Source organism: Acartia tonsa, chromosome 5, assembly GCF_053477335.1.
Source record: "Acartia tonsa isolate MP-2025a chromosome 5, ASM5347733v1, whole genome shotgun sequence".
Classification (NCBI taxonomy): Eukaryota; Metazoa; Arthropoda; class Copepoda; order Calanoida; family Acartiidae; genus Acartia; species Acartia tonsa.
This window is the reverse complement of record NC_137264.1, coordinates 43548742-43576543: the sequence shown is the minus strand read 5'-3', so window position 1 is coordinate 43576543 and position 27802 is coordinate 43548742. Positions and strand designations below refer to the sequence as shown.

At 31.3% G+C, this 27802-nt stretch overlaps 1 protein-coding gene across 1 annotated transcript in view; it reads right to left on the bottom strand.

The window, feature by feature from the left end:
- LOC145319595 (uncharacterized) overlaps positions 1–27802 on the bottom strand; it is a 120416-nt gene that overhangs the window by 75888 nt on the left and 16726 nt on the right. The window contains exon 2 of the mRNA XM_080161812.1: positions 2755–2820. Coding sequence (XP_080017938.1) covers positions 2755–2820 — 66 coding nt within the window. The remainder of the gene's footprint in view (positions 1–2754; positions 2821–27802) is intronic.

Sequence of the window (27802 nt, the reverse complement as noted above, 5' to 3'; positions counted from 1 at the left end):
CATAAATATTAAACTATAGTCATTTTAATTTTAATTTTAATCCTAATGTATTAGACAATTGATGAATAACAAATTAATACTTAAACAGATTTAATTATTAAATTTGAAAGTTTTGACAATGATAGTTTGAATCAACCAATCATGCATTAACAAAATGAATGAGAAAATGTGTTTATAGAACTTTGGGTACCATTATGTTGCATGTACGTACAGTACAGTTCTAGTTTTCTTTCTTAACCGGATTTTTTAGATACCCAAACACATTATCAATAAACTAGCAGATATGCCCCAAGCAAAAAATGGTAGGAAGGGGCTAGAAAAATAGCTTAGAACCATTTTAAGACTTAAATCTGCAAATAAAATAACATCAAACCATCACAGGACCTATGTGAAGCCTACCCAAAATGGAGAACCAAATCAGTACAGCAGCTATTGAGATCAAAAGCTTCACACAATAACTTTTATTACTTTAAGTACTAAAATAATTCTAAAAGTCTTATTGGAAAGATATGTCGAACTTCGATTCTTAGACAAAAAAGGGAAGACCAGCGGTACTTCAGTTAATCTACAGCCATAACTTCCCCCAATTAATGTTTCCAAAGCGGAAATAAAGTAACGTAATTTTTTCTCTTACATCTACGTATCAAGGTTTACTTTTACTTTTTTATACAAACACTATTGCTATACGAAACAACTATTTAAAAGAAAAGTTGTATTAAACTAAGATAGGTAAAGAGGGGTGTAACAAGTTTTCAACTATTTTCTAGGATAAAATATAATTCTAAAATATGGACAATTACGTCCATAGATAATTAGATATTCTAATCCTTATAATAAAGTAACAGTATTGTCTGTCTGTTTGTTGGTTGATCACGCTAACCGCTGAACCGCCATGGTTCTCCTTTTCAATGTCAAAAATAAAGTATAATTCCTTATTCTATGCTTTCAAACTCCTTTGTTTAATATTAAATTCTCCTCTGTTATGTTCTAATACTTGTTTCAAGAATCCTTTTTTAACCCAAGAATTTTTCTTTACCATACTTGAAACTATTTCAACTAAATTTTACCAACCAACAAAAAGGAAATAGCATTGTGAAAAGTAAAGGAGAGGATAAAATAGTTTATTATATACCCGTTAAGGGGGGTGGGGATAATTTTAATTTAAAAGGGTAACACCCCTTTAACACTAGTAATAATAGTAAGTGCCCAGTATACAGGCAAACGCAATGCAGAGGCAAGAGTGTAGCCTAAAACCATACTAAGATCACTGTGAAACATTAAAAAAATTTAAACCTCACTACTTTATATAATTAAAAATTGTGTTAAGTTTAATTTTTAAAACTAGTCTTATTTTCTTTCTCCAACCCCTTTCCTCAAAAATCGTACATGGATATTGTTTCTCTCAGAAATAAAGTTGGCCATCTTAGTCTATTTAAACAGTGTAATTTAATGTGTTTAAAATATTTATTTAATTTTTCATTAGGTACTAGGTACTGTTTTAAATTCATTACAAAAGTAAGAGATTTAAAAAACAAAAACTGTTAGGTACAACAAAATAAAAATAGGGATAGATATATGGATTGATAAATCTTGGAAATTTGAGCTGTATGTATATATAAAGACAAAAATAATTTTTCTTTTATAAACCTATCCCCTAACTCCCTGGTTTAAACTTGTAAAAGACAAGAATATATTTTGTATTACAATAGGTTTCTAATTAAATAGAGATAAAAGATTTCCCCCTCTTTACTTAGAGCAAAGCTCTTCTATAATTTAGGCGAGTTTGTCACCTTTTTTAGTGTTGCTTTCCCTCAAAATGACTAACGGGAAGAGAATCCCCTTATTCAAAAAAAAAAGTAAGAGGGGGGGGGGGATGAGTTTTATATCCCTAACATCGTAACACCTACGTAGCTCAATACCCTGCGGGGCAACATGTACTTATTTTAACCTAACCTAAAGTAGAACAATAACACAAGAAAACTAACCACGTTCTCTTATTGTTATATTTTTCTTTAAAATTATGGAGGGAGTTAGTTCTGTGCTCGACTAAGCACTTTGAGGGAAACGGCATTCTTATTTACTATAAAATAATTGTTTAAATTTAATTTTTTTGTGATATTACCAATAACCAAACTATGATATAACAAGTTGTGTAATTCAAGTTAGAAACGTAATAAGAAATAGCTTTGCTTTTAGTGTTGTTGCCATCCTTGTCTAAATTACAAATCTCAAGTAGTTTAAACTCTTAATAGTAGCGTAGCAACTCTATAAGTATGTTATATTCGAACTTCCATCCATCTGTTCGTAGGCCTATACAAAATAAGTGATTATACATATTTTCTAAGGCTCATTACTGTGTAAAAGTTCACTGTTATCATAATAACTAACTAATACTAATACTGCAAACTGCGCTATTAATGGGTATAATAGTCCTTGGTTAAGTTAGACATCTTTTTCCAAGTCTGTCTTTTCATTCTAAGTATTGGATAATTGACATTTTATCTGTCATCTATCTGTCTTTCTGTCTCTCTATATTTTATTATTTTGTTTTGAATGGAGGGGGGAGGCGGGGCATATCTTTCTCTACAACTATAAACTAAGAAAAGGCTTCTCTAAAAAGTAGAATCAATGTAAATAATCGTAAATTTTTTTCATTTCTTTTTTTAAAATCTATTATCTATCTTTCTATCTATGTATCTATAGATAGATATCCTAATATAAATATTTACTATCCACCTATCTATCTAATATAACCTGAGAGAGCAGATATTTTGAGTTCCAGAGTAAATACTTCCCATCAGCCAAGGAATCTTCAAACTGTACCAACAAAATTAACAATCATTTTAATAAAACTATATTATCCTTATAATAAAGTAACAGGATGTTTGTCTGTATGTCTGTTTGTTTGTCTGTCTGTTTGTACTGAAGGATCTCGATAACCGCTGAACTGATTAGGTTCTCCTTTACAGGGTAGCTTCTTATTATTCCTGGGAAGGTTTAAATATATTTTGGGGAAGGGTACCACCATCCTCCCAAGAGAAATCCTCCCTAGAAAAAAAATAACGCCAATCCATCCAAAAAAAAAATTTTTTCTTTTTAAATCTAAAATAAAAAAAATGGGTTATTGAATTTGACTCTTTCCTCCTCAAGTGCCCATAGAGGCCTCTAGGAGGCGTAGCCGCTAGTATTAGAATAAAATAGGAAAACTTCCCTAAAATAAGGTCAAAAACATACACACAACTAATTTAGAAAACTATTTTCTTTTTCAACTTTTTATCAAAGTTTGTGTTTTTCAGTCAGGGAAATAAGTACAAATAAAATATAAGAAAATAACAAGATATCCGTGTGGCTGTCTGTACCAAAGGATCTTGCAAACTTTACAATGTAGCTCATAGGTTAAGGGAAGGTTTATAGCTATTTTTAGGGAGGGTACCACAATTTTCCTAAGAGAAATCGATCCTAAAAAATGACCTCCCCTAAAAAATTTACCTACTGTTTTTTTTCAAACGAAAATTATAAATGGTGTAAGGTGTGGAATCCCCTCCACCCTCTACTTCGTTCACTAGAGGCTGCTAGGAAAAGATGTAATAACATAAAATAAGATACACATCTTACTAACTAAATCTATTTTTACTTATCCATGAATTTCTAGTTTGTGTGTGTGTGTGTATTTTGTTTATTGATCCTAGTTTTTTTTGTACGAAAATAATTTGGAATGACCAGGCAAGTTGGAATAGGTAGATTGACTAAATAAAGTTTTATTAAGCTTTCTAAAAACGGTTGATTTAATGTATGTTTTAGCTTTCAGATTGGAACATTTAATTTAAAGGGCATTCTTCAGGTAGTGAGATTACAATAGCAGGTAGAAACATTTCACTCAAAGATTTACATACCCTACAAAGCAGAAATTAAAACATTAATAAAATTGTTAGTTAAATAATGTGTTAATTTCAAATTATTTGATTGTCCCTACAGTTGTGAAAGCTAACTGATAGAAACCTAGCTTAATACTAAATACTGTCTGACTTTTATATTTTATTCCTTATCTTAACTGTGAAAGCTTTTTGGCATATTTTATCAAAATTAGTTTCTAAAAAGAAGCCGAATATTAAAATATCAATGTTTGATTTTAAGAATTTAAATATCAACAATATCAAGCTTATCGAATTTAAACAAACAAAATATTTTTTTAAAGTCCCTAAAATAGCCTAACACCAACCCTGGACCAAAACTGAACTTCTCTCTGAACAAATGGTACAGCTGTTTGCAAGATCTTATAGGACTTTAATATTTACACACACTTATTTACTTATTTATAATTATAGGATTATAATAAAATTTTCTTATTTGTAAAAAGTAATATTTGCGTTGTCTAAGGATTTTCCAGTCAAATGAATTCCATTTACAATTTTCATTTCTTTTTGCTTCCTTATTGGAAATTTATAATAGAAATATATTAGAACTAGCGGTTACGCCCCTAGTTGCCTCTAGAGGCACATAAGGGATTGGGAGGAGGTCGAATCTCCACTTAAATTTTAGTTTTAAAAAGTGGGGGCGAGAATTTTGTTTCATGAGTGATTTCTGTTAACTGGGTAAAGTTACCCGGGTATAACCTACCCTAAAATAAATAGTTATAAACCTTCAATGACCTATGAGAAGCTTCACTGTAAAGGAGAGCCACTTGATCCAGCGCGGCATTTAACGAGATCTTTTATTGCAGACAAGTACACACAAACATACAGACAACCTGTAACTTTTATATAAAGGATAATTTGAAACAAATATAAATCATGAAAATAAAAGTTAAAAATTAAAGCAAGCTAACATTTTGAAGAAAAAATTTGTTTTATTTTAAACGTTAGACAAGGGGGGGGGGGAGTATAATTTTTATTCATTTGTGTTTTTATTTTTCTATCTAAAGTTAAAATTATGGTACATCTAAAATGAATGTTATGTCTAATATTTTCCCTGTTCCCACAAGACCTATTCCTTGCTGGGTCTGTAAATATGAAATTCATTATTATCACCGCAAGATTTCATCCATTTTATCTCAGAGATAGATAATGAGATATTTTAAATCCTACAAAATTCGTAAAAACAAAACTTTGAATAAGAAAACTTGTTACTACCGAGCTACATACTGACACAAATGTCCTTGTTATTCTAGTGTAAATTCAGAACCATAGAATTAATCTCATTCATTTGTTTTATAATCATCAATATCAAACTTTTCATAAACTTTAATTTTCAAAATTAGAGGATTTTTAGACTAACATAAACATATCTACATATGTATAATGTAAGTATATTATTTCTTTATAATAAGCTATGAATTTAAATAGAGAAACTAAAATTATGATAAGTATGCAAAATAAAAAGAAGTATTATAGCTAACACTGAAAACAAGGAAATGATGAATCTATTTTATTTGTCTAAATTTCTCTCCCTATTAGCAAAGTTTTCAAAACATTGCATATCTATTCAATTTATATAAAGTGTATGTGTTATACAATCTATCTTGATGGGAATTTGTACGAACGAGAGCAAGTGATTTTAAGCATTTTTCAGTTGTTAATTATAGTACTGGGGAGAGAGAGTAGTCGAACACCCCCCAAATCTTGAAATTTTAGTTTTTTAAGAATAATTTTTTTTGGGGGGTGGAGAATTTTTTTCTAGGGGCGATTTCTCTTGGGAGGAGGGTTGTACCTTCCCCAAAAATAGTAATAAACCTTTCCAGGACCTCTGAGAAGCTACCCTGTAAAGAAGAACCATATCGGTTTAGCGGTTCGCGAGATCCTTTGGTACAAACAAACAGAAGAACTGTTACTTTATTATAAGGATTTTAAAATTCCCTAGGTATATAATAATGTAATTATCCCTGTTTATTAATGGAATTTATCAGGCATTTTTGGCAAATGAAGTATACCTAGGCAAAATTTCTTTTTAAATACCTTCATTAACATCTCAACTGGGACGCCTAAGTGCATATAAAAAAATACAATAAAAACTAAGAAAAAAGATAGAGAATGATTATAGTAGACAGTTGGGAAAAGAAAATAGAGAACAAAAAATCTACAAAAAATACAAATTAGAACAATGTTAGGTCGTCCGTCCGTCTGTGCTTAAGATCTCGGCAAGGTTGTGCTCAAGGCATATAGATACTGGTCCTGCAGTGGTTTCAAGCTATTTTGTTGGGGGTGGAATACCCCCAACCTTTAGTATATGATAAAGGGAATAGTAGCTGTTACAATATTCCGTAAAATTATGAAAAAGCTTCCAGTCAAATGCGCTTCTTAAGTCTAACTTTACGGAATTTTACGAAAGCAACTATTCCCTTAGTGAAACTAAGCATTTTATAACACAAAAGCAAGCTAAAAATATTAACAATGTTAATGAGCCAATCTCAGTAATTTAAATATTTGTTTTAAATTCTTCCCCAAAAAAGCAATAATTAAAACTCTCTTTCATTTTCCAACAAGTTTGTTTATTTTTTCACTTCCGAAGGAAAACAATTTTCATTTAGAGTTTTCAAATAATATTGAAAAACGTTTATCTATCTATTTCTAGAGCGAAGTTTTTCTTTAACTAGAGTCTAAACGTCCATCACACACAACATTCCATTATGGTTAAAATATCATGTAAGTTCTAATACATTTTTGTCAAAAAAAATATTCTCTAGGTATTAAGTGCTCAGTACGTTTTCTCAATACAAATATTGCTGTATTGTTAATGCTGTGCTACTTATGATCATAATTGACCTTGTTGCCTTGCCTTATGATTTAATAATCTTATCTTTTATCCCCTAACTCTCTCTCTCTCTCATTAGCAGGGAGTAATAGGTTAAGTATCTTTCCAGCTAAGAAAAGTTTCTGAAACATGTAATACCTAATTTCCTATAATATAAAGTAGAACCATTTTTTGTCTGAAGTGAATTGATTGTACGTTTTAGGAAGCTTTATGATTATTTAAAGGTGGTTTAAACTGTTTTTATTTTTATTTTCGCCGCCCACCCTTAGATGCTAAGGGCGAAGCAACTAGTGAAAAGCACATCATTTATTTTACATTACAACTGGCCAAAACAATGCTGAAATAATGATAAGAAAATGTGAAATATTTATCATTTTAATTTAATTTCTTTTACTCATCAAACCGCCCCCCCCCCCATCTTTCCACAGCAAAGTTACTCTATAATTTTTAATGTCCCCGTCTGTTCGTCAACTTTTATATTTTTTAATAGGCGTTCAACACTATTTAAAATCAAACAAATATATTAAAAAATAATCATCTAATGCATTCACTTACTTTTACTTTCTCCCTGACTTTTTTCTTAAAGTTAATCACCCTTTAATGAATATATCCTTAATAATTCAATTTTCATAGATGAAAATTTAGCTAATTACCTTGAAATCAATTGAGCATGTTATTCATTTTTTTGTCAAACTTTTTGTGACCTTTTACATAATTTAAACATCTTTAAAAATCTACAGATTTTTTTACCCATATAATTCTTTGAAAGCTTTCAAAAACATGATTTTACACATAAGCTTTGGAGTTAGATTAATTTATCATTAACTGGTCAAAAAATCTTCCAATTTTAAAAGAAATAAAAGAAGCCTTTTAACTAAAGATAATTTATGATGTTTATTAAGTATAATCTTTAAGATTAAGATTATATTTCATACATACATAAATAAAGGGGAAAGTGGGGATTTTTAATAGTGCCTGTCAAAATCAATTTTTTAATTCCATTTTTATTTAATGGTTTAAACTCTATTATCTTTTTCCTCTCTCTTTCGACCTAGGTTAAAAATAACAAAAAATTGGCATAAAAAGTGTAAATTGCCCACCTACTTTCCTCTGTAATGATAATTAAATATTCACCCCTTTTGACATACTATTTATAAAAAAATTTTATCAACAAAAAAGCAGCAATAAGCTTTCAATAATATTCAAGTTTGTGAAAAAGTTTAAATTACCTAGGTAACGAAAATATTTCATAATATTGTCTTATCCCTGCATTGACAAGCCTAGAATCACCAGTAAGGGTTGAGAAATTGGATTTTGATTTGGAGAAGTGATGGTTTTGTTAACCATCATATTTTTAAAACCTATTGTCTTATCCCCTAAGATCCCTGAGAATTACACAAAAACACTGTAAAATGATTATTGATTATTGTTCAATGCATTGCATAGATATAAGAATAGGTTAATGGAAAATAAATCCAGTTTTTTCCGATTTTGTTCCATGCCACATTCAAAAGATACATAATATTTTCATCTATACATTTTTTTATCTTTGGGGGGGGGGGGGGGGGCGGAGAAAATCTTATTTATCTTCCATTTAACTATCCATATTTTACAGTGTTTGAGGTCAAACTTTTTGTAGATATCAAAATTTTACATTGATTACTGTAAACAGCTAATAAATAGATCCTTATTGAAAGAATATATAAACTTATTTGAGACTGTTATAATAATTTACAACTGGATCAATAATTTTGTGTGTATTATAAACAATAATAGGTAATTGTTTTCAAGAAAGCGAAGTATTTGTCCCAGAAGGTTTTAAGCTACTTTGCACGATTAGGTATATAATTTTGATTCAAGGGGTAGTTTAACAAAATGCATTTGAACTTAATTTAGTGAATCGCATATTTTTTCCTGGTTAATTCGTTAAACTGCATTTATATGGCATATAAGGGGGGGGGTTTTTAATGCAACCATCTCGTAATCAGTGAGCAAATGGCACTTAGAATTCGAATTTCGATCTGAAATTTTGCATGAGTAATCCTTGATAGGTCTATTTTCCCTAAATCGAACAAAAAGTTGGAAAAGTAACGGCTGGCGGCTGGCAGCTCAGCCGTTTAGCCGTTTTTGGCCTATTTTTAGGGCAAATTCATCATTAATTACGTAGGAATCAACTTTTTAAAACATATTTCTGGTTTAATTCATGTTAAATAATAACAATAACCATTTTTTAAAATTTTTAGTACCAGCTGCTAAACGGCTAGAACCGGCTGAAAACGGCTGGGAGCCGCCAAGAGTATAAAGGGTAGATAGGGCTTGTGACATGTCTAGGGGTAGGTTTCTATGGGTGCTGAGCTCAAAAATGCTACTAAAAATAGTGACGGCCAATCCATATGGCAGCTGGGTAACAGCTGCAGCTCAGCTGCGAGCGGCCAAGAGTAGAATGAGTAGATAGGGCTTGTGACATGTCTAGAGGTAGGTTTTTATAGGTGCTGAGCTAAAAAATGCTAACAAAAATAGTGGAGGCCCAACCACATGGCAGCTGGGTAATGGACGCAGCTCAGCTGGGTAAGGGCCGCAGCTCAGACGAGATAGGCCAAGAGTAGAATGAGTACATGAGGCATGTGACGTGTCCAGGATTAGGTTTTTATGGGTGCTGAACTCAAAAATGCTTTTCAAAATATTTTCGACCAATCCCTATGGCAGTTAAGTAATAGCTGCTGCTTAGCTGCGAGTGGCTAAGAGTAGAATGATTAGATATGGCTTGTGACTTGTCTAGAGGTAGGTTTTTATGGGTGCTGAGCTCAAAAATGGTACCACAAATAAAGGCAGCCCATCCATATGGCAGCTGGGTAACGGCTGCAGCCCAGCTGCGAGTGGCTAAGAGTAGAATGAGTAGATAAGGCTTGTGATGTGTCTAGGGGTAGGTTTTCATGGGTGCTGAGCTCAAAAATGGTACCAAAAATAGTGGCGACCCATCCACATTGCAGCTGGGTAACAGCTGCAGCTCAGCTGCGCGCCACCAAGAGTATAATGAGTAGATAGAGCTTGTGACGTGTCTTGGGGTAGGTTTTTATGGGTGTTGAGCTCAAATATGCTACTAAAAATAGTGGCGACCAATCCATATATGGCAGCTGAGTAACAGCAACAGCTCAGCTAGGAGCGGCCAAGAGTAGAATGAGTAGATAGAGCTTGTGATGTGTCTTAGGGTAGGTTTTTATGAGAGCTGAGCTCAAAATGTTACCAAAAATATTGGTGACCCATCCTTGTGGCAGCTGGGTTACGGCGGCAGCTCAGCTGGGAGCGGCCGAAAGTAGAATAAGTACATAGGGCTTGTGACGTGTCCAGGGGTAGGTATTTATGAGTGCTGAGCTCAAAAATTCGACCAATAATAGTGGTGGCTCATCCATATGGCAGCTGGGTAACAGCTACAGCCCACAAGCCCTATCTGCTCATTCTACTCTTAGCCTCCCCCAGCTGAGCTGCAGCCCTTACCCAGCTGCCATATGGATGGGTCGCCACTATTTTTGGGAGCATTTTTGAGCTCAGTACCCATAAAAACTTACCCCAAGACACGTCACAAGCCCTATGTACTCATTTTACTCTTGGCCGTTCCTATCTGAGCAGCAGCTGTTACCCAGCTGCCATATGTATTGGCCGCCACTATTTTTGGTACCATTTTTGAGCTCGGCACCCATAAAAACCTACCCCTAGACATGTCACAAGCCCTATCTACTCATTCTACTCTTGGCCGCTCGCAGCTGAGCAGCAGCTATAACTCAACTGCCACATGGATTGGCCATCACTATTTTTGGTAGTATTTTTGAGCTCAGCACCCATAAAAACCTAACCCTGGACATGTCCCATGCCTTATGTACTCATTCTACTCTTGGCCTCTCCCAGCTGAGCTGCCGCCGTTACACAGCTGCCACATGGATGGGCCGCCACTATTTTTGGTAGCATTTTTGAGCTCAGCACCCATAAAAACCTACCCCTAGACACGTCACAAGCCCTATCTGCTCATTCTACTCTGTGCCGCTCGCAGCTGAGCTGCAGCTGTTACCCAGCTGCCATATGGATTGGCCTTCACTATTTTTAGTAGTATTTTTGAGCTCAGCACCCATAAAAACCTACCCCTAGACATGTCACAAGCCCTATCTACTCTTCATACTCTTGGCCGCTCCCAGCCGTTTTCAGCCGGTTCTAGCCGTTTAGCAGCTGGTACTAGAAATTTAAAAAATGGTTATTGCTATCATTTAATATGAATTAAACCAAAACTATGTTTTAAAAAGTTGATTCCTACGTAAATAATGATGAATTTGCCCTAAAAATAGGCCAAAAACGGCTAAACGGCTGAGCTGCAGCCGCCAGCCGTTACTTTTCCAACTTTTTGTTCGATTTAGGGAAAATAGACCTACCAAGGATTACCCATGCAAAATTTCAGCTCGAAATTCGAATTCTAAGTGCCATTTGCTCACTGATTACGAGATGGTTGCATTAAAAACCCCCCCCTTCAAAGAATTTCAATATTCTACCACGTAGTTTTAAAATATCAAGACTTGAAAATCGTCCTTTTAAATTGCATATATCACAAAAAGACGATTTTTAAGTCTTGATACTTTCAGAAATACGTGGTAGAAAATTGAAATGCCATATAAATATAGTTTAACCCATTAACTAGCAAAAAATATGAGGTTCACTAAATTAAGTTCAAATGCATTTCGTGAAACTACCCCTTTATTGAATTTAAGTAAATGTGGGGGATGGATTTAAACCCTTCACCCTATTGAAAAACAATAGCTACCATTATCCATCATTTATCACTAAGTATACAATCAACTTTTTGTGGATATTAGCATCCCATCATTAAATATTTTCTAACTTTAATTTTATCAAAAATTTTGCGGGAAAAAGCTGCAATCCTACAATTTTGTCAGGGGCAATGATTCCCTTTCTAAAAAAAAATAATTTTCCTATGTGACAATTTTCTACATTAGTGTGTATGCGTCCGACTGTAACGGATAGCTCTAGTAGTAATTTAGGCATATGGATATGCATGCTATAATTTTCCATTGATTTTGAAACATAACAAAGGGACTTATAATTTAAAATTATAGCTGTTTCAAACTTCAAGGAGTTATTTGTTAAGTATCATTGGAAATGTACATCGATTTATAGCCCATTATTAAATCAATTAAAATTACTAAAAAAATGTAACACTCGCTGCATTTTATAATGTTACCTACTATATCATTAAATTGTCAAAATTGACAAAAGACCAATTATCTAAAGCAAGAAAACACCATGTTTAAAGAGTGAGGAAGAAATCTTTTCAAAAACACACAACAAAAGAAATATCTTAAATAGTGGAGCTACTCTAAGACTGGAACATGTCCGGTCGTTTGTCTGCCTTATTATGTACCACCACAGACCTAACAAAACAGCATAAGCTAAATATTTTAAAAATCATTTCAGCTATTGGCCCCTATTAGGAGCTATATTTGATGATTTGTTTCTTTAAAAAAATGTCTCAATCCAAATTTTTTTAAAGCAATTTTAAAATAATCTTTTTCTAATAATGCATAAAACAATATTTTAAAATAAAGAAAAACAATTTTAGTGTTAAATTGCCATTAAGAAAATAGGATTATGTTTTCTAAAAAGTAAAAAGCAATAGGTACATTTTTTTATATATATTTGCTATTATCATGTATAATTGAAATACAAATAATCTTTTTAAATCATAACGATTTAATAATTTTAGTCATATATTACCTATGCATGGAAAAAAATATGCAAAAGTAGCAGAAGTTTTTTATTTAGTATCTACCTTTTCAGGAATAAGGTATAACCAACAAGCGAAATAAATCTAAAATAATAATTAGGGGGGGGGGGAAGGACAGATCGTCAATTTTACGATCTGTTGCCCCCCAACGACAGCTGAAAATAACGTATAGGTTTCGTGATTTTGTCCCCCCAATGAATTTCGTTATTGGTGTATACTTACATTGCATACTTACATTGCAATACTTACATTGCATATAAAAGAGTAGCTTCGCTACTTATATACATTACGGCTATTATAATTCCTATTATTTAATAATCATATTCATATATCTTTTGTATAAGAAATGAGGGATTAAGATATAGGACAATTTTAATTACTTGAAATAACCTTGCCTCAATTTTCCCAAAACATGATTATTTCCCAAAACAAACTATGAACTTTAAACGCTGCTAGCTCCCAAACGTCTAAACGTAATTGTTATGCCTGTGCATAAACGGCCTATAAATAATCTGGAATAGCCAAGATCTTATGATGCAAAGTGAGAGCTTGACTAAAGAAAATACGAAAAAAAATCGCACATTTATACTAGATATTACAGATTATTATTTGAATAAAATAAATAGCATGGCTTTAAGTGATTGTAATAATCTAGCAATTATATACATACATTACTTATAAACCCTTTTGTTATATTATACATATATTATATATGGATTATTTAGGATTATAAAGTCGATATGTATTATGATCCAATAGAGGAAAGTTGACTTACAGTAGCGAAACTTCTCTATAATTAACAGCTTTCATGAATAATTAAAAAGGGTAAAACCATGAAATATTAAAGTAGAAAATTGATGTTTGATGCTTAAAAGAACATCAACTTTTACTAAATAGTTTTATAAAGTAAGAAAACAGTTTGTTAGAATAACCCTTTAAAACACAAGATTATAATATAGTTTCTTAAAAGTAATAAAGAACAGTGATCTAAAGGGATAAAACAATGGACGACAAAATTTATATACAATCCCAAATGATGACACACAAAATTACCCCCATCTTTAGTTGAACCGTTAGGATCCTCAACTTTTTAACTCAACCAATGAAAATTCAATAAATGTCTTCATGCTGTTAAGCAAAGAAATAAGAAAACGTTACTATAAAACTTTAGGGACTTGTGTAATAAAAAGTCCAACGTTACCTCCCTCCATGAATAAAGTACCTATATGCTAATTGACCCTTTCTTTGCTTCGCTTAATGCTTACATAATATCCTTGTTTAATATATGTACATTTTATTGTGCTAATATGATTTATTAGATAGTAGTTAGTAAGGACCCACATATTTTGAGTTGGTCTTCAAATTTTTTCAATAAGTTACCAAAGCTAAGATTTTTAAGTGAGCCAACAACAAAAGAATGATTGTTGTGCTGTAGTAATAACTCGCGATTCTCACAAGGAGGGGGGGGGGGATATAAGACAGTAAATTACACTGGTACCCAAAGTTTTATCAACAAATATCTTATTCGTTACCCCAAAAACTTTGAGTTTTGTTGAATTTTAATTGAGTGGTTTATAACTAGAAGTGCCCAAACTTTTTAACCAATAATTTATTGTCGATTGTCTTATCCCTTTAGATCTATGAGTTTTAAAGATTTGATAATGAAAATACACTGGGCGGAAATGAAAGCACAGTATTTATAAAACAAAATATTTCGGGAATAGTCCCTTTCGTACATCGCCCCATATGCATGGGGCGATTCGTCGTGTTTTTAAAGTGTTTTTTTTTGTTATTTTAGGTTAGGTTAGGTTATATTGGGTTAGTTAATTGGCCCTGCAGGGTTAGAGTCCCCCGCAGAAATGGAGAAAAGCTACTGTGAAAAATACGAAGAATCTCCCCATAAGGTGCGATGTTACGAAAGGGACTATACCCAATATTTCTACTATATATTTTTACAATAACCTACTGTAGATAAAGGGTTTAGTGCCATGAGCAAAATGGATAAATTAAAAAAAAAACATTTAAAATATTCTATCGGCCACATCTCTCTTTCTTTTCGCTAATATATACTAGCTACCAAAGACAGAATATATATAATAAGAATAGAGAAAAAGAATAATTTTTAACATCTCTACATATATTTTTATATTTTGAAAATCAATTTTTCCAGCTAATAAAAATGAATTCAAATGTGTAACTGAATGCTTTAAGTAGGTAGATATCGAATTTTAAAAGCAAATCTAATCTGGAATAGTTGTGTGTCTGTATGTAACATCATGTAAAGCACAGGACAAATATCTATATGATTGATTAAAGACTTTAATGCATTCTAATATTGATCTTTTTATAGCTGGCGGAAATCTTTAAAGCTTTACTGCTATTGAACGTAGATGTCCTTGTTATCTGTAAAAAAAAACAGCTCTAAATTTTGTATAGACGAGAGCATTTGAGTGCTAGGAAAGATATTTTAAATAAAAGTTCTGTTTGGGTATTTCTACAATGTAGTTAGGTTATATTTTTATCAAAACTTTAGCAGTCTATACCAGTAGTGTTTATGTGTCCACTAGATATCAGGGTTTTAGTTTAGGCTTAAGTCAGGTCATAGCCAAATAAATTTCCCTACCGAAGCCTACCGTTAGACGTTTGGAGATGCATTGGCTCATTAACAGGCACAACTCATTACCATCTTCTGTTGTACAAAGACGTCTTACAGACAAAGGTCATACAATCAAAAGTTAGTTTTCTCAAAAACATAATACATTTGGCAAAAATGACCTTAAAAACAGGATAAATAATTTTTAGCTGTTTTTTTTGGTCTATTTTTTATTATTATAAAAACCCATATTATTTTCAGTTGAATAGACGATATATAAAATATTTGCTAAAGCCAGGCTATTGTTAAATCTTTACTAGCAAAGCTTATCTGTATAACTGTTTGTCCGTTAGTCTGAAAAACTACCTAGTTCTTGATTGTTTTTGGAGCAAAACTATTCTACAAATAAACTTGGCCATTTATCGAATCTCTTTATTAGTTAAAGAATATTCAGAATTTTTACCTATGAAAAAAATATGGTAAATCACAATAGTGTAAGCATTATATAATGTAAAACTTAATACCTTACTTTGAATATTATGGTCTTTGTCATTCATTTTGCGAATCAATAGAATTAGTTAGTTATTTTACGTTAATAATAGACGGACATAAGTACAAAAATATATATAAATTAAAGAGAGCCTGCGCTATAAAAAAGCACCAAAAACAATAAACCTGTTTTATTTTAAACAAAATTGCTCTTGTTACAAAAATCATGAAAATTTTGTAAGGATTTTGTGATGATAAGAATAAAAAGAGGTTTATCTTTCATCAAAATACAGGGGCATATATACAACTAAGGATCATGGAAAGAAACCAAGTACCTAGTGTGTTTAGTCTTATTTTCACAGTAACTTTTGATATGTTATTTTAAGTTAGGTTAATGTTAAAGATTGCATCGCAGGGTTACATCCCCCAGAGGGGTAAGAAATAGGAGAAAAGCTACTGTGAAAATATGACGATACCCGCTACTTCGTTTTCTTTCCATGATCCAAAACTTATTATTAAAACAAGACCAATAATTACAAAAGTATAACAGCAGTTACCATATAATATTAAGTTAGAGCTTAGTATATCATGATTATAAAATAGAAGACCAAATGACGTACAAATTTAAAAATTAATTAAGAAGTAGCTTCGCTAGGTATCTATATTACAAACTGGTAAGGTCAGTTTAATGAAATGGAAAAAATTCGAAAAATGTATGTTCTAATAGATAGAAGCTTTATATGTTTAGTGGTGGTTTTAGGTTTTAGGCTCTCTTATGTCTTGACCCCTAAAGGCTAGAAGCGAAGCCACTAAGTGAAATATGGGGTATATTAATCCCTTTAAAACATGAAGAATGATGAAAATATGATTATGTATATATTTTGTGTAGATTCACTACCGCATATTATTACATCTACATTTTTTTTAGCAAACTTTATGAATTTATTGGATTATCTAAAAAACGAAGTTTCGTCGCAGTTTCACAGTAGCTTTCTCCTATTTCTAGCCTCTGTGGAGGGCTCGAATACTGCGGGGCTAATTTTCTAATCATTAACATTTACCTAACCTTAGCCTAAAATAACCTACCAAAAGCTACGAAACCCGCTACTTCGTTTCTTTCCATGATCCAAATTATTAAAAGGGTATGTTTGAGGGTGAGAGTAAATCAAAGGGTAATAGGGAAATTTCGCTTTTGTAATAATATGAAATTCAGATTTTTGAAAATGTGATACATTTGGGGAAGTGAATACACACCTATGTATTAATTTCAGGGATCTCAATGGATAAGACAATGGCCGAAAAATTCAGTACATCCCCATTGATGATGTTCAAAATTACCCTTTCTTTAGATCACATATACTGGTTAAAACATTTGGACACTCAACTTAATGAACCAACCAATCTAAATCCAATGAAGACCCCAAAGTTGTTAAGGCAGATAATAAGAAAACGTAATCATAAAACTTTGGGGACAAGAGTATCAAACAGCCCATTGTTCCCTCCCTTCCTGGTATTTATATCTCATGATGATAAAACGATTATCACCCACACAACATTTGGAAGAGATATTGCATCTGAGAAATTATTCGGCTTTAATCTTTTCCCTAAGTCAAAAGTGATACCTACTTTGTCTAAAATATGGCAGCTATTTAACAAAAGCAAATCATTTTGTCTTTAAAATGATCTTGCATAGGTATATCAAATTCTAAATTTTTCAAGTGAAGTATCCACCCTCTTGTTTTATTCGAGTCGTTTTCGAGATTTTGCAGGACAAACAAAGCAAATGAATATAATTTAGCTACTCCATAATATTAGATATTTATAAGTTGTCGATTTATGAATTTTTTACTTAATAAATATATCTAAAATTCATTATCTATCAAAATTATTTTCCATCAAAATTCCTCTGAATATATCAAGAAATATCGTAAATCTTAAATCTACCTTAAATATTTAAGTTTTACATACTAAGAAAAGTTTTCATAAGACTACACAGTGCAAAATAGTATAGGTTATTGCACCTCCTTCCAAATAAAGAAAAGTTGAAAGAAAATCTTAGAAAAAGTTTTTGGGTATTATTTCAAAAGTTTTCAGAAGAAAGAAAAGAGATCTTTAGGTAATCAAAGTTTGAAATAAACAAAAATATCACAATGAACGTTTAATCAATTTTCTCGTATTCATTCGAATCCGGTGGATAGGAACCGGTTCTCATCCATACGAAAAAACTATGTCTAGCTTCGTATTATATCCAGCTTTCTACGAATATAAAAATGTACAATCATAAGATTAAAACCAGTTTTTTAGCCCGTGCCTACTGCACCTAGGGGCTAAAAAACTGGTTTTAATCTTATAATTGTACATTCTATATCCGCGGAAAGCCGTTTATAATACGATGCGAGAAATAACTATTCTACCTACTTTCAAAGCGAGTTAATAGTCCACAATGTTCTATTATCAATCTATTTCAATAATAATCCTTCCTTTTGAAGCGGTGTGCAATGATATCCACAAAAATAACTTTTTCAGACCAAATAATTCATGAAAATTACAACTTTCATCCTAAACTATCAACTTAATTTATCGCACAAAATAAAATGAAATCAGTTTGTAAGGATGGAGCTTAAGATCTCGTTAACCGCTGCACCAATTAGGCCCATAATAATATGCACTTCTGAAGATTTGATAATAAGACACATTTGTGGAAATTGATGCACACTTGAGGTGTGTTGCTAGGTAGATTCTATTTCTGGAAATCAATACCTATTATATGCATGTACTAAAGTATGTATACTAAAGTAACAGGTTTCCTATATGTCTGTCTGTTTCGATGACAATTAAGATCTCGGAAACGGTTCGAAGGATTATTGCAACATTTACAGGAAAGTTTAGTTTTAGCCCAGTGTAAATTTTAGGCTATTTGACGAGAGGATGGATACATCAACCCCTAAAAAATATAATCATTATGGAGACAAAATGTTTTTTTTTATGTACCTTAATGTTATCAACAAAGAAAAATTATTTCTACACAAAAAGTTGGAGGCCAAATAGTTTCCCTTCGAAAGTTGCAAATATGTAAATATATTGAATAACATGGAATGCCAAGGGCCAGACTTAAGGATGTGCATTCACACCCGCATAGTGTTTTTTATCAGCTTATACCAATAACCAAATTAATTCGGAAAAAAATCACGAAACCTATACATGTTTTGCAGCTGTCGTTGGGGGGCAACACATCGTAAAATTGACGACCTCTCCATTTGCCCCCCAAATATTAATTAAGATTTATTTCACTTGTTGGTTATACCTTATTCCTGGTTTTATATTCGCAAATATACTAAATAAATAAGAAGACGTAACAACATGCAATTATGATCATTTTATAAAGTTATACATATGTGGAAGTGAATATACCAGCCAGACTTAATAAACAACAGGGTACTAAAGGGTTAAGACCATTGACGACAAATTGGTATACATCCAAAATAATGATAAAATAAATTAATCCTTTTTGTAGATTAGAAATATAGGTTGCAAAGTTGACGCAATATTACTTGGCAATCGACCAATAAAAATTCATAAAAGTACCCAAAGTTTTAAGCCATAGAATAAGAACTTTGGGTACCAGTTTGTAATTTACAGTCATTTCCTCCATTTTATTAACAATGAGATGTTATGTACTTCAAAGAAAAATACAAAACTTTGCCAATTTAATAATACTTTTACCAACAATGAAACAAAAGATATTTATCTAATAGTGAATGTACATTTAACCCGTAGCCTCTAGAGACAACGCTACAAGAGGGAGTGAGATCCACTCCGTCGCATTTAAGATATTAAGTAATGAAGCTTCCTTATAAAGGAGATCTCAATTGGTTTTGATAAACAACAAGAAAAATAGTTTCTTCAATGTCTAATCTTAGCTGTGCTTAATTCTATTTATTTTTTAGATTATCTCCTGCCGCCCTTGGATATTTAGACAATTTAGAAAGCAAATAATAATCAAACAAACAAAATTCCTTTTTCTTTTTGAGTTTCTATTACAGTTATAATAGGTTCTTCGCCTCTAACCTTTAGAGGATGGCGGGGGAGAGGTAAGGAAAAGAAACCATATAACAACCCAATACATTTATAAAACTTCCATTCAAAGTAGAACCAATTCATAATATCATTTTTGAGATATTTAGCTCACAACAAAAACAAGGATGACAACATTCATAAAAGCAAAGCACTGAAACGGTAGGACAAACGGACATTAACACTTGTATAGTGTCTGAACTAAATAATCAGAATATAAAAGTATAAGAGTCGACGCAAAATTGTAAGTAAATTTGTTCAAAAACTGCTTGATACAGGATAATGTTTATGGACATACTTACATTTTTAGGACTTGATTATAGAGTTGCTTCGCTTAAATATTGTTCTTTGTTGTCCCAGGAATCAATATACCAAAAATCAGATCAAACGGATAGTTAGATCACATAAAAATTTGTTGTTAAAAAAGTAGAAAAATCAACATGTTTAAAATGGACGTACGGACATTCTGGTAATGATTATCGAGTTGCTACGCTTTCTAAATCGTACCTAACTAATACAGGAATCATCATGCAAAGTTTGAAATCGATAGGACAATTCTAACATGCGGACGGACGTACGGACGGACGTATGGACGGACGGACCAAATCTAATTATAGAAAAGCTTTGCTTTTTAAAAAATCACTACTTTATATAAAAGTACTTTTTGTTACCTGCATTTTTTTTAGATTTTAACCCTTTTTATTTGTTGAACGAAGCTACTCTAAAAATAAGGCAATTCCTTTCTTCTCTCTGTAATAAATAATTCTAGCAGCGCTAATCATGGAAATCCTTGTCCTTATATTGTTTCAGTTCATAAGCGTATAAAATCGTTCAAGAAGGCAAATTGCCTAGTATATGCCAAAAATCAAGATCCATATACCTACTATCAAAAAGAATGATGACTAATATCATAAAAAAAGGACAGTGCTTGCACTTAAAACTATTTTAAATCACCACAAACTGATTTTAAGAATAAAAAATATTTCTAGTTTCTAACGCTTTCTTAACCTTACCTATCATCACTAAGAATGAAAATCATGTTTTTTCATCTTCAAAAAATTTATTTGTATGTACTTACATCGCCATTAAACAAAGATTAATGTAAAAAAGCTTTATTTGAATAAAATGATTTTGTCCTTGATGACATGATTCCAATCTATGAAGTACTATATTAATTTCTTCAGAATAAATTTCCCTGCCCTCTCTCTATTTCTCAAAAGCTTTTGTTTAGTTACCCTTTCTTGGCCAATAGGTTATGCTCTTCCAAAACCACATAAAAGAATTTGTTAATAGCAGTCGTTCTGATTCTTTAGTAGCGAAGCTAGTCAATAAGTAATAACGTATGTCCAAACGTCCGGCTAATGGTCCATCAATAAAATATGGATAAACAAATTTATTGTATTTCATCTATTTTTCAACTAGTGATTTATCAATGTACTTTATTCTGCGGAATTGCCGGCACACCGTGGAAATCAATTGAGAAATCTGTATCTGTGTAACCCATACACACAAACACACACACACACACACACACTCACAAACTCCAATACACACACCCTGACACACATAGACACACACACCCACACACTTTTCCATTATTATTTTCTGATTCAATTAACCCCATGTACAGATTCGTATCATCATATGAAACTTGAATAATTATGATTATAAAGTAGCGCAACAATAGCAAGCCACTATATTTTAATTATCAAGGATGACAAACATAGACGCACAAAAAAAAATGGATGTGAATACGAAAAACGAGATTTAAAGAGTATTTGTAAAAACAAATAAAATAGCATATTTAAATAAACTGCGTTGATCACTCTTTGGATATAAATATATGGAAGAAAAAATTACGAAACATTTCTCACGTATTTTTATATTTTTTATTCATATTTTGCAGCATGACTTACAGACCGACGTGCAAAGTAAATTGCATGCTGAATCCTTATTGGTATAGGCAATCTTCACAAAATAAATTCAGCCGTGTATCTTGAATAGCAACGGAGAAAATCACATCTCCACCACACTGACTGACGGACGGACGGACAAAAGTAAATTACAGAGTAGCTTCACTACTAGAAATAGATAATTAAACTCTAAAGAAACATATTGTATAGGTACAATAAGAGCTGATTCTAGTATTTAAATGTTTTGCTTTCATTGGATTTCGTAATCCGTCAAAAATTTGAAAAAAAGTCTTTTACATTGAGGCTACGGAAGCAGCCTATAGAATATTAACCATTTTCAGAAATCCTTGAATTACTAAAATAGATTTCATATATTATTAAATATTTCATAATAATAGCTAAATAGATTTAATTTAGTTAGGTTGGGTTTAATGATGCATATACAAGGTCTATTAGTAGCGCAGCTACTCTATAAAAAGTGCTGTTACGTTAATATTTAGTCACTAAACACATCTTTTCATGTATATTGTTTCTTTTATTGATTGATTTTTTTCAGATGGCATGTTTCTTTAATAGCCTTAAACTAAAATGTTTTAACGATAATATAATAGGTAGTGAACAAACATACATACATCCAACTACTTTAGTATATGGAAATTTCTCCAAACTGACTCGAATGAAAGAGTTGTAAAGCTAGTTAACAATCTATAGTTGAAATTGCAATTTATAAAGACACATTTGATATAGATTTATGCCTATATTTATGTATAATGTATGTGTATGCATTATAAAGGATTGAATTGGGGTGTGAAGTGATAAGGATTGGTGAATATCTATCTATACCCAGGAATAATGGGATAGTAATATCCTAGGAACCTAAAGGGATAAATTAATGGCCGATAAATTAATGTAAATCCCGAATGACCAAACACAAAATTATCCCTTCTGTAAATTAAAATTAGTGGTTGAAACGTGTAAACACTAAACTTAATTAAACAACCAATCAAACTTAACTGAAATCCCCAAATTGTTAAGCCAACGAATAAGAAAACGTTAATATAAACTTTATAGACAAGTATATATGCAGCTCATTGTCCCCTCTCTCTCTCTGGTAATATCCTATTTATAGTTACAGGATGTCTTTCTGTATGTTTGTACCGCTATGATTCTCCTTTACAGCGAAGCTTCTTATAGATCCAGGAAAGGTTTAAAAATATTTGGGGTGAGGTATCTTAATGAGTGTCAACCCCCTCCCCTAATTTTCCTTAAAGTGCCTCTAGAGGCTTCTAGGGGGCGGTGCGTAGTGACTAGAAGTAATGCATCATATGTTAATTTAATATGATTCAACGAAATATATCTCCTGAAATAGCTTTTTCAGTATACCTAGTGAATTGAATTTAACTTTTTATTGACTTATTTAACTATTCCTATATAACCTATCTTACTATCTCTTCCCAATACCACATTAATATAGTTCAATCAGGGATAGGACAATCTACGAGAATTTTATTAATTCCGTATTATGCCAAACAAAATTACCCCCCAGTAGATTAAAAAAGTTTTAATGTGCATCTAAAGCTTTAGCCAACAAATTAAGAAACATGTTAATTAAACTTTGGATGCCAGTACAATTTACTATATAATGTCCCCTCCATTTATTATTACAACAGCTGAATAGGGGGGGGCGAAAGTGACACTTTTTGAAACCAAAACTAAAAGTCAAAGGAACTCAACTAAAAAAAGAGTTACAGGTCTGAGATTTTGCATGGCAGTTGCTATATAGGGGTACAATATGGAACTGTGAAGAAACGGCGTCGCAACCGATAAAGATAAGCATATCAATGATTTATATCAATATTTCAGAGAGTATGCTCTAAAATTAAAGACTGGATATAAGTCAGTTCGTCTGTCTGTAATGCAAGATCTCCATAACTACTGAAACCATACACCTAGATATTTTTTTTCAAGGAAGCTTTATATTTTTTTTAGGGAAGATTTGTTAGTGTTTATAATTATGCAAGTTTTTTGTCTGAAGCTTAAGATTTTATAATTTCAATAACTTCTGAACTTTTTAGGTAAGAGATGTACACTTAAGTAAATAATAGAAAAGCTTTGCTTTTAAAAAGTGGAATAAAAAGAGATTGAGAAAGAAAGAATAAGAAAATATCATTTTGTAGAGGGACAGGAAATGGAATATTTATTATTATGAATTGTGTCTAAGAACTTTTTTTTATAGATTTGTCATAAACTTTTAAGCTAGCTAGTCTTAAAGGAATAGCTCCACCAAGAGCATGAAATGCTTTCAGCTACATATTGAAATATTATAAGGATCTTAAGGGACAACAAATTGATGTACACACCGTTTCATGATAGATTAAATTATTGGTTGAAAAGTTTGAACACTACTAAATTGAATCAACCAAGATTTAATAAATGTATCCCATATTTTTAGGCCAATAAATGAGAAAATGTGTTTTTAAATCTTTGGGTTCTAATAGTCCAATATTCTCTACCACGTTGGATGCATAATTACTTTTTATTATTAGCAGTATTTCTTTAAAAATATTATATTAACAATAAAAGTTTTTTCTTTCTATTATTTTTTAGAATAACTTTTCTGTTCAAAAATTATTTTTTCTGTATTGATCTATGTTACTATGTATTATCTTTACCAAAAGTCCTGATCTTAATAATATGAATTACAGAATAGCTTTTTAATAACTAGTTTTGTTTTGACTTTTGGTTACAAATCTACAAATTTTAAATCTTCCCAATGGAGTTATATCAATAGAGTAATAATTGAAGAAAATACAGCTTTGTAATATTCCATTAGCCCTATTTTTTCTTTCCATTTTTCTATTCATAAAGGATTTATAGTACCTAATCTATTATCTAAAATTTTATTGTACAAAAAATGATTTTATAATATTTATATCTAATGTACTTTTTTGTACTAAAGGAAGAAATTAAAGTAATCAGTATTAAGTCTTTTCCTGATACATTTCCTATTGTAGAAACCACAGAATTGGCTCTTCTTAATTTTGGGTCTAACAATAGAAATAGAAACCTTTTATAAACGCGAAGCTTTTCTATTATCAGGGTTGGTCCGTAGGTCCGTAACGGATGTACATTTATATTCTGTTCATTCAGTTCAGAACTCTACAAGAGTTAATGTTTGTTTGTTTGTTTTTTTTGAAGAAAAAAAAACTGAAAAACATATGGACAGAAATTTTTGTCCTTAAATTAAAATGCTTAAAAATTTATGCTTTAAATGGTTCTGGTTAGACTTTTATTTTCTAACTTAAATACAAACAATAAAATGAACCCAAGCAGAGGAAACCCTTTAAACTCATGTGGTTTTATGGACATAAAAGGATAATTCTTTGAAAATATTTTTAGCATGGCTTCGAAACCGATTAATATATCCACTGGACTATAACCGGCTCTCAGCCATTCTGACAAATCATGTATGACATGATATTACAGACAATTTTACACGAATATTAAAATTTAAAATAAAAATAATAAATCAGTATAGTTAGCCAGGGCCATCGGCAACCTCGGGGCTCACAAAACTGGTTTTAAAGTCAAGAAGCTAAGGTTATCCATTCCTAGTTTGCCTGTACTTAAAAATTATAACTATGATGTTTCTCATTAATGGATTTTTCTACCATTTACCTACCCCTTGAGTTAAGCAATGTCCTAGAAACTTTAAAAGTTAAACAAATTCAACAAATTTTTCTCTGTGTATTGGCTTAAAGTGGATATACAAACAGAAAATCTTTTGTCGGTTTTAAACCTCTATTTGTTTAGTGTTTATTTCACTTTTTTATACTATTCCAGTAACTAAAGTTATTATTAAACTTGAAAGTCCCTAATAATGTCTGAAGCAAAAGAACTCTTAATCTGATTTGATACTGCTTTCCAGGGAAGACTTTTTAATTAAACATCATCGTAAAGATATTATCTTCATTTTTATTTAATGAAATTATTAAGAATTCCATTAAAATTGATTTCTAATAGCTATTTGTTTTCTATCGCACTTCAGGCCTTCTTCACAAATGATCGTATAAAATCTAAAAATTCATTAAATAGTTATGAAGATCTAAATAAAGGAGGGGGAGGGGTTAGTAGAGATATATCAACAAAGAATTTTAGGACTTATTAAACTATAACTAAATAAATGTTGAACTTCAACACAACTTTTACACTAGTGCCCAATGTTTTCTTATTTGTTGATTTAAAGACTTTGGGTACTTTTATTAAACCATGATTAGTTTAGTGTCCAAACGTTTAGTGTCTAAACGTTTCAACCACTAACTGTAATCTACAGAAGAGGTAATTTTGTGTTTCATCAATGGGCATGTTTATCAATCCCTTTAGATCTCTGACTTTAACAGCTGTTTAATGAATACGGTCTTATTTACAGCCTAGCTTAGCAGAACAAATTATTTTGATAAGTATAGATAAAGTTCAAATCAATTTCATTGTTAAGTATTAATATTATGAAAAATGAATACGATAGGGAAAATCTGTAAAGAAAAACTCTTTTATGTTCAAGTGTCTGACGGACAAAGTAAGCTAAGGAGAAGCTAATGTCTTAGGAAAGAGAGTTATTAACAAAACAATAACAGGAAACAGAAAAAAAAAGAAATTCGTTTTAGAACTGAAATGGTGCATTTTTAAACAATTGATGAAATAATAACCTAAGGTGACGTTGGGGAGGTTTGAATCTATTAAAATCGTTGAACATTTATAAAATTCTCATATTAAGTAGGTAGGTAAGACATATACAGAAAAAAATATAAATTCTTATACATATTTTTATGATATTCTATAAAGTAATATTTATCGATCCGTCTGATCGCTTTAGAGATAAAGAAATAAGAGAGTAGATAGAAAACAATCTGTCAATATGCATCTATAATTCAAAACTAAACATAAATATAATAACTTTTATATCAAAATAAATAATTTGACTACCTGCAAAGCTGGAGGCAAAATATTTTTCCCCGGGTTTCAAATCCTTTGAGTTTTGTTTAATTTTCCGGTTTATTTACATTCCCCTTTATTCCTACTAAAAAGAATCCACCCTTATATATATTAAACATAACAGCTCAAACCAGCTGAAAATAATTTGATGGATCGGTTTTTGAGTTAAGCCTTACAAAAATGTTTTCTTAAAAGGGTTGTTTATCTTTCTATATCATAATGCTTAGTAAAAGAATGTTTGTATGTCTAAGGTTTGTCGCTTAAAGGCTTAAATTATTTATGGTAGGTTTTAAGCTATTTTGCGTGAAGGAAAAATAGCCCTAATTACATCTTTACATTACCCCAAAAAACGAAAATTTTCTCCATATTTAATTTTTCTTTTTACAAAAAAGGAAATTATTTAGAATTCTCCTAACACTTCACAATCAAATCAAAACATCAAGAATTCCCTCACAAAATGTCATAAATATATTTGGAATTGGAAATTTTTCTGAAAAACAAAATAAAACTAGGTAAGATTTCAGTCTATAGGTATTAATCATCATAGTTATCCTATTAATTAAAGTAGTAAGGTTTTTTTTTATTTAAAGCTAAAGATTTCTCTGAGTGCTATTTCCAATGGTTTGTTCTTTTTCGTAAAGGTTTATAAATGTCTTAAGGTGGTTTTAGGCTATTTTTCTTACCTATCCAACCCAAAACTAGAGGCAGAGAAACTATTAAATATAGGTAATATTTACTAGAATAATATTTTAGAGAAAAATATTTATGCCTCTCTTAACATGAAAAGGAAAGAAGAGAATTCAGTCCATAAGTAGCGCAGCAATAAATTTTTTCTCTTAACATTTCAGTAAAATACAGTACGATTAATTTTCTATTTTTCTTTAAATCATTTAACAATCAAGAAAGTAAAGTTTCTAAACGATTATTTGCTAAACGTTAGTCGGACAAACACACATGTTTAAAAGAAGAGCAACTACGCTACAAAAACAGAAAATAACATTTGCAGAAAGTGAAGCTAAAGTGCTTGTATATTATTAGGTGCTTATAATAACAATTAGAATAACATTCCAATAACATAAGTTGCTTGGGTGGGGGGAATAACCTTACAAGTAAAGAAAAGAGAATAAAAGTTATATTAACAGATCTTTAGGGATAATAAGACAATGGACGACGAATTGATGTAGTACATCCAAAAGGAAGATAAACAAA